The sequence below is a fragment of the Nyctereutes procyonoides genome, unplaced genomic scaffold (genome assembly GCF_905146905.1).
Source record: "Nyctereutes procyonoides isolate TBG_1078 unplaced genomic scaffold, NYPRO_anot_genome, whole genome shotgun sequence".
NCBI lineage: Eukaryota > Metazoa > Chordata > Mammalia > Carnivora > Canidae > Nyctereutes > Nyctereutes procyonoides.
In genome coordinates, this window is record NW_026575142.1 from 24,462,784 (window position 1) to 24,477,133 (window position 14,350).

At 33.5% G+C, this 14,350-nt stretch overlaps 1 protein-coding gene across 4 annotated transcripts in view; it reads right to left on the bottom strand.

Moving 5' to 3' along the window:
• The window catches only part of TANK (TRAF family member associated NFKB activator), a 94,217-nt gene that overhangs the window by 26,763 nt on the left and 53,104 nt on the right, over window positions 1-14,350 (bottom strand). For all 4 annotated transcript variants that reach the window (XM_055307977.1, XM_055307979.1, XM_055307975.1 and 1 more), the window contains 2 exons: window positions 8,219-8,327; window positions 6,851-6,969 (listed from right to left, as the gene is read on the bottom strand). In XM_055307977.1, coding sequence (XP_055163952.1) covers window positions 6,851-6,969; window positions 8,219-8,327 — 228 coding nt within the window. The remainder of the gene's footprint in view (window positions 1-6,850; window positions 6,970-8,218; window positions 8,328-14,350) is intronic.

The following is a 14,350-nucleotide window of genomic DNA, read 5'->3' on the forward strand; positions in this document are numbered from 1 at the left end:
ATTAATGACTCAAAATAAGGTATTTTGATAGAACTACATCCACATAAGTAAACAAATCTAGAATCTAGAAGAGAAATCCAGAAACAAATCTAGAAACAAATCTAGAATCTAGAAGAGAAATCTAGAAAGGTTTCTCTATACCTTCTAGCTAAAAAAACCCCAACCAAATTATTAATGACTCCAGATCCTAAACTGCTAAAGGAAGAGGGGGAAAGGCTGTTGAGTTCTATTGTAAGAGCTCTTCTTGCAAAACATAACTGGTTTCATACTATGGTTTTGCTGTTAGGGCAGTATTTTAAATTACAGATGGGAGACTATCAGCTACATTTTCACAAAATTGCTATATGTATTCACATTAATATGTCAAAGTATTCATAATACAAGTCTACTATAAAGCTTTTATAATGCATATAAAACAAGGTACTTGAACAATATATGACAACTTGAATATATAGTTTGAGAGACCTGCAATAGAAAAAGTGAGGAGCTACAGAGGGCCTAAACTCGGAGAGAAAGCCACAAGTGGGAACTGCATCTGAAATCCAATGTATATGACAAATGAACTGTTCAAGAATGGGGATGCCATCCAAAACCTAGACTCATGAAGCTAGGATTTTAAAAGTTACAGAATTCCAGAAAGTAAAGCAGGGTTAAAGTTCATATCCTGCCTGCTAAAACTGTCATAATCAACAACTAGAGGAATACACCGATGCCTTTCACTGAAGGACCACCCACAGAATAAAGTACCATCTACAGAATAAAGTAACAAAATGGTAGAGAGCATTCTGTCTTCTGAAGCCATGATTATGTCATTTAAAAAAGATTACAGTAAATGAAATGCTCTTTTAAAATCCTCAGTTTTAGCCCTCAGTTAATTTATGTATGTATGTATGTACGTATTTATGGATGTATCTATGTATGTAATTTCATAGGGCTTGAACTCATGACTCCAAAATCGAGTCTGACTGAGCCAGCCAGGCACCCCAGCTTTCAGTTTATATATGTTATTCTTTTTCCATTAAAATCTTGCAGAAAATTTACATATCTGTGCCCACATTACCAAAATATAAACGTATTAGAATGCGTTTTCTTTTCTCTACTTGAACTAAATGTCGAGCCCCTACTCAAGCCTAACTTCAGCTCACCAGGAATTTTTATTTTTAAATTAAGGTCCTACATGTTTTATCTGTAGCATTAAATTATAATTAGTGTTTCATTTTATCATATAATCAAGACCTTGCATCATCTTATAATGTTTGCTAATTGCTTTGGGTCTCCAAATCCTTGTTTCTCCAACCAGATTATATATAGCTCCTTAAAGGAGATGGATCTTGTCCTCCTCTTTTTTGTATTCCTGTCACTGACTAGCAAGACTGGGGAAATAGGAATTCAAATACTTCTTATCTAAGTGACTGACAAGTGAATTTTTAGACATCAACTTTCTTCAAACATGTCGGAGCCTCTGTATAGACTAGAATTGCCAGGTATCGCACATCTTATTTCCTTAATGTTAGCACTGATGGCAGCTCCACAGCCACATCACTGTTTTACTCTTCTAAACCCACACAATCTTTGCTGTTCCTCAAAGCTACCATCTATCTGGTTATCTAATAATCGTAATGACAGCTACATTAGAAATGTGCCAACTAACTGGAATCTTTCAGTAATAACTAGATTCTTTGTATTTTTACACTTTTGCTGAAAGCATGTAAGTTAGATGAAAAAAGACACATAAACTAGAAATATATACAGAAAATCAGAAATAAAGCATAAAATCAGCTCTTTGGACACATAAACACATGAGCTCTATTTAAATAAATAGTTAGAAGTTAAAATAAACTCAGACAATACTTAGTATCCTGGATACTGGAATCTGAAATGACTTCACAACAATTAGTAATGTTGGTTTTATCTATTAAATCAAGACTTTAAGCCAGAGGGCAGGGACAATATCTCTTTGTTCTTCCAGTAGCTCGAAACGTGAGGTAGATAGTTCAGTTATTTAATGAATGAGTGAAGAAAATGTATCAACATCACCAAATTCTACGGATTCTATATTATCATCACTCTCTATATGTTTTCTTATATCCAAACATTCTATCTATATCTAGACTTTCATGTAACATCTACAAAAACAAAAAGTAGAATCTTAGAAAGAGGAGGGCAAACAATTTTTGTCAAACCCTAGACACCTAGAATAGTATTTAGTTTGTCAATTGAAGTGCTTCTCATAAGCAGTATTATAAAAATCTCTTATTTCCAAGATCTTTTTTTTTATTATTTTTATTTTTTTAATTATTTCCAAGATCTTAAAAATGACGCAGTATATCACAATCCTGGTTTTTAAAAAGGTGAACCAAACAATACCAATTTATATTTACATTAAAAAACACAATTTGTTATTTAAATAACTGCCTCCATGACATATGTTATCTGACAATGGTGTTCTACAAACAAGAGATAGTTTTGTGAAGAGTAAGTATGTGCATTTTTGTGTTATTTGATTTTCTACATATTTTGAAAAAAAGAAAGGTAACAATAGGCAACAGTTTCTTGATTCTCTAAAACACTGCTCAGCTATTCTTTGGCAAGTCTACACTCATGTTAGAATTTTTGAAATTGTTCTTAGGTTGAGAAGCTATGACATTTCTTTCTTCTGAGATTAACAGTGATAGGAGTCAGGAGATTAAATTTACTATTAAATTCTGCCAAGGTCCTCTACTTTTCACTAGTACTTATCATATTAATTAAACATTATGCCCCATGCCCCTGATCTCTGGTACCCTTTGTACACCACAATCTACAATCCCACAATGCTTTAAAAACACATCTGAGGAGCTTATTTCTTTGCCTCTGGAGCACCTCATAACTTAATTCTAATGAGCAGAACAAAGCAGAAGTGAAGGTATGTGATTTTGAGAGACTAGGTCCTATAAAGCACTGTGGCTTCCTTCACTCTCTCTCTTGAATCTCTTACTTTTTACTTTGAGGAAGTTACTGGCCAGGTTGTGAGGTAAGGTCCACATGGAGAAGTCTTCTACCAACAGTCATGTGAGTGAGCCATCCTGGGCGTGGATCCTCCAACCACACAAACCCTTTAGATGACTGAAGCCTTTGCCCACGTCCTGACTAATCACAAGAGATCCTGAACCAGAACCACCTAGCTAAGTGACTCCTAAATTTCTGACCCACGGACACTGAGATAATAAATATTTGTTGTTTTAAGCAGTTAAGTTTGGGAGTAAGATTTGGGGTACTTTATTGTATGATGGATAATGGAATAACCCCTTTGCCAAAAATATCTCATCAAGAAAGACTGCAAACTTGGTGTACAAGAACTGAAACTCAGGGGCACCTGGTGGCTCAGCTGGTTAAGAGTTCAACTCTTGATTTTGGCTCAGGCTGTGATCTCAAGTTTATGAGACTGAGCCCTATGTCAGGCTCCCCACTGCTTGGGATTCTCTCTCTCTCCCCCTCTGCTCCTTTGCTTCCCTCTAATAATAATAAAAAAATAAGTGAAATTCAGGTTTCCCATTAAACTAAGTACTTTCTCCCTAATGCCTCTAAACTATATGCAGAATACTAAGGGTCATCCATTTATACAAGCTCTGCTGTCTTGACTTTAAGATTTATTTTAAGAGAGAGCGAGCATGCACGCACATGTATAGTGGGGGGATGGCGAGGGGCAGAGGGGAAGGGAGAGAGAATCTCAAGCAGACTCCCCGCTGAGCATAGAGACCCATACAGGGTTTGATCTCAAGACCTTGGGATCATGACCTGAGCCGAAATCAAGAGCCCGATGCTTAGCCAACTGAGCCACCTAGGTGCTCCTTGACTTTGTTATGCCCTTTTAGAAATCAAAGGACTCTGGCATGCTCTATGTAGGAATACCATGAACACAGAATGAACTACAAATTCATGTTTCTCAAATTTTCTAAAAGAGCTTCTTTCTCAACATACCCTTTTCCTCCACTGTTTGTCTCATTCATCAAGACACTCAAAGTTGTCATTTGCCATAATGTCAATGGGTCTTTCCCCTGTCATATATTCTAAACAAATCCTAAACAAAATAAATAGTCTAAAGAAAACAAATTCTCAAACCATTCACCAAACAGAAGGAAAGGACTGTGGGTGGTTAGTAGCTTCCTTGTGTTATTGGTTCAAAGCATCTATTAACTTAGTTATTCATTACAGAGGCTAGGGCAACTGATTATGAATGTGGGAATGTGATTTCTAGAAATTATTTAGTGTTTAAGAGGACTAATAAAAGTATATTGAAAATGGAAAAAAAAAACCTGTAGCCTTAGCCATTTCTGCATACTGCCTTGTAGTTTTTATGTGTAGGTGCATACTTTTAGAAAATTGCAACTAATAACCAATATATTTTTTCATTTTGGAAAAATCCTGATATACCCAAAATCAAAATTCTTTAGGAAAAGATTTTCCTTGTATTAACTAAAATTGAATATAATTATAACTCAAACTCAACAGGTATAGAATAAAATATATGCCAATTGAAAAGATTTTAATTTCAATTACTTAATTGGCCAACACTTTTCTAAATGTGGCCTAACTTTTTACAATATATAGCCAGCTCTCAAATATTCAATATTTTTTTCCCTCTATTGTCTGCCTACAAATAAAGTTATAATGGATGCAGCATTACTAATTCTTTGGAAATAAGCCATCTCTAACATAATTTCTGTTACTTATATTTATGTTAGCCCAGGTATCCAGACATATATTTTACAAAGACATCTTATAAAAACAAAACAAATGGAATTTAAAAAAGAAGTCTGTTGAAGGTTCCTGTTGAGCACTTACTGACTGAAAAATAAACTCTAAAATGTTCATAAACAATGACAAATTCCCAAATATAAGATAAAATATTAACATATCTAAGAGCCTTTTACACCATCCCATTTCTTCTAACCAAGACTAATCTCTGCATTTTGAACTAGAGATAGTACCTTCAAAGAAATATTATAATAACTGGAATATAGGAATTTTGAATAAAAATTAATGGTAAATGGTAAATAATATTTAGAAGTCTCTGAAACAGTAAAGTGAAATGTAAATATTGTTTACTTAGGCACTAAATTTATAAGTCACCATTTACAGCAATTCAAATATTTTATACTATAATAGACCCAATCATAAAATCGTATTTCAGAAGTCAGAATCACTGTTTCTGAATCCTGTCTTTTGCAAAATAAATCTAAACATATTCCAGTGCAAGGGTTTCTTGTGTTTATCAGCATTTTTAGATAAATGGAAATTGTAGTGGGGGTGAAGAGAGCTGAATGATCCAAATAAAAAGACAAAAATGATTTTTAAAAAATGAAATCGGAGATACTTTAAAGAACTTCCCATTCTAAAATTTTTATATGATATTAAAAAAAAACAAGATAGTCTTAATTATGAGGCTTATTGGTAACTGAATAACCTTGGCTCACAAAGCTTAAATCTCCTACGTTGTCTAGAAGGAAAGAAATAAAGATAGCATTCTTGATTTAATGCTATCTTGTGGATGTTAAGAGTCCTCATTTATTGGGAGATCTTATATTTTTCAAAACTGTGTCATCCTCCTAAAACCTAAGTCATTAAAAAAAATTCCTTTCTAAGCATAACATTTCAATGATTCATAAAAACATGGAGAATTATATGCACCTATATATACACTACCTTGATTTAACAAGTGTTAACATTTTGCTTCAGCTCTTTTCTTTTTCTTTTTTTTTTTAAGATTTTATTTATTTATTCATGATAGACATAGAGAGAGAGAGGCAGAGACACAGGCAGAGGGAGCTCCATGGAGGGAGCCCGATGCAGGATTCGATCCCAGGACTCCAGGATCGTGCCCTGGGCTGGCGCCAAACCGCTGAGCCACCCAGGGATTCCCCCAGCATCTTTTCTTTAAAAAAAAAAAAAAAAAAAAAAAAAAGCTATAGCTACAACTGAAGCCCTCTTTACTACCTTCCCAGAGTCAGACTCTTTTTTTCCCCAACTGTAGAAGTGATCATTTTTCTAAAGTTGTTAACATTCCTGTTTTTATACTTTTACTATATACTTGTGTTTTTATAAACGTCATAATATTTTATATTTTTAAAAATTTAAATAAATCATTCCCATTTTATCATTTTGTAATTTCTACTTTTTATTCAACATTGTTTCTGAAATCTAGACATACTAATATATAAATATTTAGTTAATTTTAATTTTTCTAAAGTGTCTCACCGTAAAGGTGTGCCATTCTGCTACTGATGGATGTTTAAGTTGTTAAACAATGTAGCTTGAACATCCTCATACACATCTTGCAAATACAGAATGTTCCTTTTTATATTGTTTCAATGAAGACTTTCGAGTAAGCTGGTTAGGTGGATTTTTTAAAAAATTAAGCTCTGGCAATTGAAGAAAAAACTAGAGTGTCATTTTCTAATCCAGAATCATCTGTGCCTTACTATCTACTAGTTAAATGTTTTATTTGTTTGTTAAATCCCTGTGATATAGAAAAGAGAGTATCAGGAAACATGAAACAAATCTAAGCATTTATTTTACTTAGAAATAATGCTTCTATTTAGAAAAATCTAAGTCATTTGTGTATAAATACAATTTGTTTAAATTCTAAAGGTGGATCTACCTCAGGAAAATAAAACAAGGAAGATGTGTTAAATGTCAGCATTTGAATGTTGCTTTTTGCAGAAGCATTGGTAGGACTGAAAACAATCTTCACCCCTGTTCCTGCCCACCCAAATTTGATAAAATACTGACTGAATAATTCAGGAAGTCTGTGGAACCTGATTTCTCATTTCTTATTTCCTTTATGGAATAAACCAGCAGGGCAGTCTACCTTTAATTCCTTTTCTCTTGGTATTCCTGATTTTACTTTATCATGTGGCTGATCAAGAATCAAATTATTCTTCCTTGCTTCACTGTCTTCAAGCAGGGGAACATAGCCAAAACTGTTATCTGCAAGACAAAAACCTCTTGGATATAAGTAGAGAACCCGTTTTTAGGACCACCTGGTAAAATAAAAATAAACCAGAAACCCCAATTATAAAGATATTTTAAATTGCGAGCTTCGAAAATTCTTTAATTACTTTGACAATTTAAATTTGCCTTTTTAGATTTTTTTCATTCCCACTAAATACACAAAACCCCCACTCCCCAAATCAGTGATGTAAAAAATATATAGAACTTAGAAAACTAGAAGTTCTTTATAACTTAACAATAGCAATTAAACTTTTAATAAGCCATATTTCCAGGTATGTATTTCTTGTTTAAGATAATTATTTGCATAATTACTCCATACGTATTCTAGGAAAATTAGAAAATGCAGACATGCCAAAAATAAATAAATAAATAAAAACTGCCACAACTTTTATGACCTGTGAATTATTCCGGTTAACATTTTGGTTTATATTTTTATCACAGTTTTTCTTTTCCTATACTTACAGATTCAAACAAAAATCTTTTTTTTTACACATAAAATTATATACATTTTTTATCCTGCTTTGTTCATTTTTCTATGTATTATATGTCTCAAGATAGTAAGTTAACATCTATAATCATCATTTTTCTTTGGCTACATAGCCGTTTGTTATATGAATGACTAATTTAACTCTGAACATTTATTTCTAACTTTTCATCATTACAACATTCATTGTGGGGGCAGCCCTGGTGGCTCAGTGGTTTAGTGCCGCCTTGGGCCCAGGGCGTGATCCTGGAGACCCAGAATGGAGTCCCGTGTCGGGCTTCCTGCGTGGAGCCTGCTTCTCCCTCTGCCTGTGTCTCTGCCTCTCTCTGTGTCTCTCATGAATAAATAAAATCTTAAAAAAAAAAAAGAACTTTTACTGTGATAAGCTTCCTTGCATATATAACTTTGAGTTCTATAACAAATATTTTCTTATGACATATTTTTAGGGCTTGAATTTTTCATTTAAAAGGTACAGACATTTAAGAAAGCTTTTGCTATTTACTGGTAAATTGTCTTCTAGGAAGTTTCATCAACTTAGAATTCTACAATATAGTATATGTGCATGTTCATTTCCCCATAACTGTGCAAGTATTCATTTCTTAAATAAAAATAAGTAACTGCACTACAGTTATTTAAAAATCAGAACTATTGAGAAATGATGGAGAAATAAAAAAGAAAAACTTAACTTCTACCTTTTTCTCTCCAAGAGGTTCAAGTAATACATAAAAAATATGAACATACCTTGACTGGAATTCACAAGAAGCAACTGTGATTTTAGCTTGTCAATAGTAGTTTGTTGAAGTGACAGCTGTTCCTGTTGCTCACGTATTCTCTGCTCATAGTTTTCAGTCTGCTGACATAAAAACCAGTTAGCCTGGTATTTACTAGCAGACGTGCATATACATTTACTGTCCATTAATTAATTATATATAGAGGTGAGTTGCTCTATTGCCATTTCTCAGGTATTGAGCACGCTGTTTGTGAACTAAAAACTGGCTTCAACAGTATATTAATAGTCATTATAAACATCACTGATTTAAAACACTTAAAACACTGCAAAATTTAAAAAATCATCTTAATTAGTGAAATTTCAGTTCATAGTTCTTGGTCCTTCAAGCTAGTATAAAAATTGTAATTTAGAATTCAGTCCCTAATGAAAACAACAAAAAAGCATCAATGACAAAATGCATGTTATATTGTTCTATAAAAGTATATACTAACTTATTTTTTTAAATACCTACTAACTTATAAAATGTTAAGATTTCATATCTTTTAAATAAACAGTTTTGAATTGGTATTTAGCATATAAAACCACAAAGGAAGTAGCATAACCTAAGTAGCATTTTCCCTATGAGAAAATCAAATGAGCAAGTACAAATTATAAAATTATATTTATCAGAAACTTCCTTTTTCAGATTAAGTATTAAGAAGTCAGAAGAATATGTGGTTTATCCTTACTGGATATCTTTAATATCATAATTTCCCTTATATTTTTAATCCATTCATCTTGCTATTTTATTGCAATGGCTGTGAGAATTAAGCAATGAAAGAAGATAGCAGTTTGCATTAGAAAATAACAGATGCTAACAAACCTTCAAGCAAATTTGAAAATGTTGCATTACAATTACCAAAGTTTAAATATATATTACCAATAATAGAGAATTCTTTATCAATTTTTATCACTGGTGCAACAATAAATGACTAAACTCTCTGAATGTAAAATAACATCCTAATAATCTTGAAATGTCTTCAGTAGATACTAAAGAATTTGATTTTGAGGGGTGCCTGCATGGCTCAGTCAGTTAAGCGTCTGCCTTCAGCTCAGGTCATGATCCCAGGGCCAGAATGGAGCCCCACATCAAGCTCCCTGCTTAGCAGAGAGCCTGCTTTTCCCTCTCTCTCTGCCATTCCCCCTGCTTGTACTCTCTTTAATAAATAAATAACATCTTTAAAAATTTTTGATTTTGTTGTATTTTTTTATTTTGTTATATTTTTATCAATGTTCAAAATTAGTGAAATTATTATTTTCAGAGACCAATAAGCTTAAAGTACTTTATAAGTTACACAGCTCTTCCTAGATTCCCAAAATATATTAGCTTAGGAAATTAAAAAGTATATATTTATTTGAGAAAGAGAGAGAGAGAGAGAGAATGAACATAATGGAGGGGTGGGGGGAGGAGCAGAGGGAGAGGGAGAAGCAGACTCCCTGTGAGTAGAGAGCCCAACACGGGGCTTGATCCTGGGACTACAGGATCATGATCTGAGCTGAAGGCAGATGCTTAACTGACTGAGCCACCAGGTGCCCCTAGTTTAGGACATTAAAGCAAAACACAACATTTTCCCAAATAAAGGGTGAAATTTTATACGTAATACACTTCAAACAATAATTAACAGAGCTGATAAGTAATTCAAGTGTTTTGTTATCTTTGCATTATTGTCTGAGAATAGTGTTATATAACCTGATAATCCCATAGAACTCTGTGAAGTAATTTAGACATAGGAGATATTTAGTACATGCTTGTTAGGGAAAAAAAAAAAAGGGAAATAAAGAATCCAGGTTAAAAAAAAAAAGGAATCTAAATTCTATTAATACAAATAGAAGAATGTATGTTGTGAATCTATCTGGACCATATGATCTATAATTATGAGTCTCCAAACTAAATCTTAAATAACAGGGCCATGCCTTTCAGGACAAGACATTTTATTCTCACAAAAATCTCTATCTGAACCCCTAGAGTGAGTAGGATTTAAACATCTACAGCAAATTCTGTAGCATCTTAAATTTCCTTGAGCTACACAGAGCTACCAGGCTGAGGAATCAGCAAACTTGCTGATGTTACTTCTTTTTGCTATCTACTTCTGTTTATTTAAACTTTCTCCAAAGAATTCAAAGCTCTTCATGAACACTAACCAGTAAATGCTTATTCTTTTACTATATTTTGATAGGTAAAAATATTCTACTATCCAGACATTAAGTAACCAGGACAAAAAACCTAGCAAATTAGAGACAGGCCCAGAATAAGTGTGCAAGCTATTCAAACCTTAGCCCACTGTCTATTATATTTATATATATATTATATAATATATATTAATGTATATTATATATTTTTCCTGCCTTCATGGAAAAAAAAAGGACTTGTATTTTCTTTTGGAACCAACTCAGATGTCTTTGCCAGGTAATATTCACCTTTTAGTCTCTGGCTTAAAAACGAATAAGGCTGAAAATGTTATTTATTGGGTGGGAAAGTTTCAAGTTGAAGTTTTGAACTATTAAACTACTTAATAAAGTACTCAGTAAACTCCAGTAAACTCTATAATAACTTAAAAACTGATATTCTGAAAGTATAGCAGGGGAAAAAGAACAGTAATAGTCCTTGTTCTCTTACTGCTTTTTCCACATACTTACATTATAGCAATTATAATATTTTAGTCTAATTACCCATTATAGCGATTATATTTTAGTCTAATTACCTATATTTCTGATTTTGCTTTAGACTATGACCTCTTCTAGGGCAGAGGCTATTTTCTTCTGACATCTCTAAAGTATAGAGTGGCTGGTACATTTTGAGATGCTCACTATATTAGCTGAATAAAAAGACTAAGTTGTTAAGTATCACAGAAACAGGCATGACTTCAGAAGTTACCTGAAAGAATGGAAAAAAGACTGCTTTTTTAAAAAATTTTTATTCATTTATGATAGTCTGAGAGAGAGAGAGAGAGAGAGAGAGAGAGAGAGAGAGAGGCAGAGACACAGGCAGAGGGAGAAGCAGGCTCCATGCACCGGGAGCCTAATGTGGGATTCGATCCAGGGTCTCCAGGATTGTGCCCTGGGCCAAAGGCAGGCGCCAAACCGCTGCGCCACCCAGGGATCCCACTTTGCTTTTATTTTAAAAGGGAAACAGGAAAAAGGGAGAGAGTTCAACAGGTGAACAGATAAAAGGCAATTAAGTTTGAGAAAATGGGTGCAAAAGATAGGCAATAACTGAATTTTTTTTCTTGTCTTTTTTTTTTTAAAGAGAAGCTTATACCATCAGAAAAAAGGTACTAATTCAAGAAAAGAAAATACATAATCAGAAAACAGTATAAAGATTTTGACCACAAGGCTATGAGAGGGCAAGTCCAGAAGAAGATACCGCATCCAAGTGGGAAATAGCCAGTAGATTTCAATTTATTTGCTGTATTTGGAAACTGAAACAAGTTTTTTTCTTTTTATTAAATGCTTTTGTTCACTGAACAGATATGAATAAACTTATAATCTGAAAAATCCTTTTAAAAGGTCAGATAATTGTTGTACTGTCACAGCATTTTTTAAAAAAAACAATGCAATTACAAACCAAGTGCATTCCAGCCCTATCAAAGACCCCACAAAACAGAAAAATCACTAACAACCACATTGAAAATGTACAACAGCAATGTCTTGTCAACACTTCTGTACAGAGCACAGACATGACAGCTAAAACAGACAGAAGAGAAGATGCTTTTGACAGCCAGTGTGTGTGAATGATTCTTTGAGTCAGATGGCAGCAACAAGTTACCAACTAGGAGATCTGCATGACAACTAACCATCCATCTGTATCAAACACCATCTGGCCAAGATGACTCTGGCTTCTGTGTATTTGACACTCCTTCCAATTCCAAAGACTAGCAAAACAAGTGGTCTACCAGCATCTAAAGAGGTAAGCAGGTACTTAGGTACATGTGCCCATGTGCCATAATATACTCTGTACTCTTTCTTAGCGTTCAAAAGCAAAACTTAAAACAATGCTGATCAATATAGTACACATTTTAAATTTATTGAAAATGGTTGTCCATACATGCCCTTCTCTGATCATAAACAAAGCAGAAAGCTTATCTTTAGAACTGTCCCTTTACCCAGGGAAAATTTCAATTCATCTTCAAAACTAAGGCAGCATATTCTCTATAATTTTGGATATACAGCTGCTCAAGTTTTCATGGGTTTCATAAATATTAAAAGAGTTCTATAAATTGAATTTTTTTCCTACTGCTGACACTGAAAACTGTCATTTTTCATATTTTCCAAAGTACTTATTTCCTAGATGGGTGAACAAAAGTTCAAGTGCCCTTTGTCATGGATGGTACTTGGAAAAGGTTCAAACATTATCCCTTTTCATCCTCAAGAACTAATCCAATATTCTGAAAGATACCATTTTTTCCCTCCAGGTATAAAGACAATAGCAATTTAATAAATTGAATGGGTTAAAAAAAGAATCTCAATTTAAAAACCTTTCAGACTGTTCTAACATTAACAAAGAGAACAAAAGCTTTATAGAAGGCTACTACAAATGCTCTCAATAAGGAAGCTCCACAATTCATGAAGTAAGACAATTAAATAACTGTTCCAATACACAACACTTTGATCACAAACTATCTTATTTTGAAACTCTGGGTAAACTAAATATCAACTTCAATTTTAAGTTAAAAAAAGAGATTGTATAGGATTAGCAACTCAGAGAGCCTGGTTTATACAGCTTATTCTTCAACAATTCTCTGCTATGTTTTCTTGTAACTAGGTTACAAACCCTGCCCTCCTCTTGTCCTGGCCCTATCAAGATTTACCTAGACCTGCAATGTGACAGATCAGATTATCAATTTAATTATCTACTATTTAGTTACAGTGCTACCACCAATTTGTCAGCATGCCAAATGGTACCAATTTCTCAGCATGCTAAATGGTAAGGGATGACATTTTTATTTTATGATCTTGTGTTTTTGTTCTGATTAACTTACTTAGCCTCTGAGCTTTGTTTTTTTTTTCTTTCTGAAATGAAAATGATATTTGCCTGAAGGGCTGAAGGAAATGGCATGTATAAATTATCTAGTACATAATAAGCTCTTTGCAAACGTTAGTTCCTTTCCTTTAATAATGAGCAAGATATATAATATCTGTTACGATAACATGTAGTGTATGCATCCATTAACTAAAGCCCTAATTACCGCTGAACATGGACGATATGTCACCAGACTTACCACACAAATTCCCAATGCTCTAAATCAGTTTTCTCAGTCTTTCTTCTAGTTCATTGTAACCCAGGACTCAGAAGTTTCTTTTTGAAAAAGCACTGTGGTACCTCCATTGAATCAAAAACATTCTGTCAAGCAAAAAAAACTAAAAACTCTGGTTGTTCAAGGTTTATAAAGAGAAAAAATAGTAAAAAATAATTAAGGAACAATTAATGGCTGTTAAAAATTAGAAAAGCAGCACATTTGTTGAGAAAATGCAAAAAAACAACAAAATCACTACCACAACAAAACCCCACATATGTACAAGGTAAAAAGTCTTTTCCTTTTACTGTGACTTCCATTCCTCCTCAGAGTTAACTACTGACACTTTGGTATGCACTCTTGCAGAACTTCTGCACATGTATATACGTATCTTACTTTTTTTTAAAAACTGTGAACTGTTCGGCAACCAAAATTTTAAACAATACAATCATCATATGATCATTTCACTGAATACTTACTATGCACCAAAATCAGAGAGCTCTATTTTATTTCATTTTAGTTCTTTAGTCTTCTACGTAGATTATTTCCCACATTTTACAGGCGAGAAAACTGAAGCACAAAGCCGTACAAAATAACCTGCCCAAAGTTTTTCAGTAGGCAGTGAGACTGGGATTCGAACCCAAGTTTGACTAACCACTGAAGCCCAGGTCTCTAAATAACCACTATGGCACATCACCTAAGTATATCCAATTCTACCAAGATCCTCTTTTTTTTTTTCGATCCTCTTTTTTCCATATATTCTCCCCTTGAACAATCTCATCCGAAGTGGAGGTTATATACCAGACTCTCAAATTACATATTCAAAACTAATGATCTCTTCCCTCCAATTTCCCTTTCTCCCTACTCCTT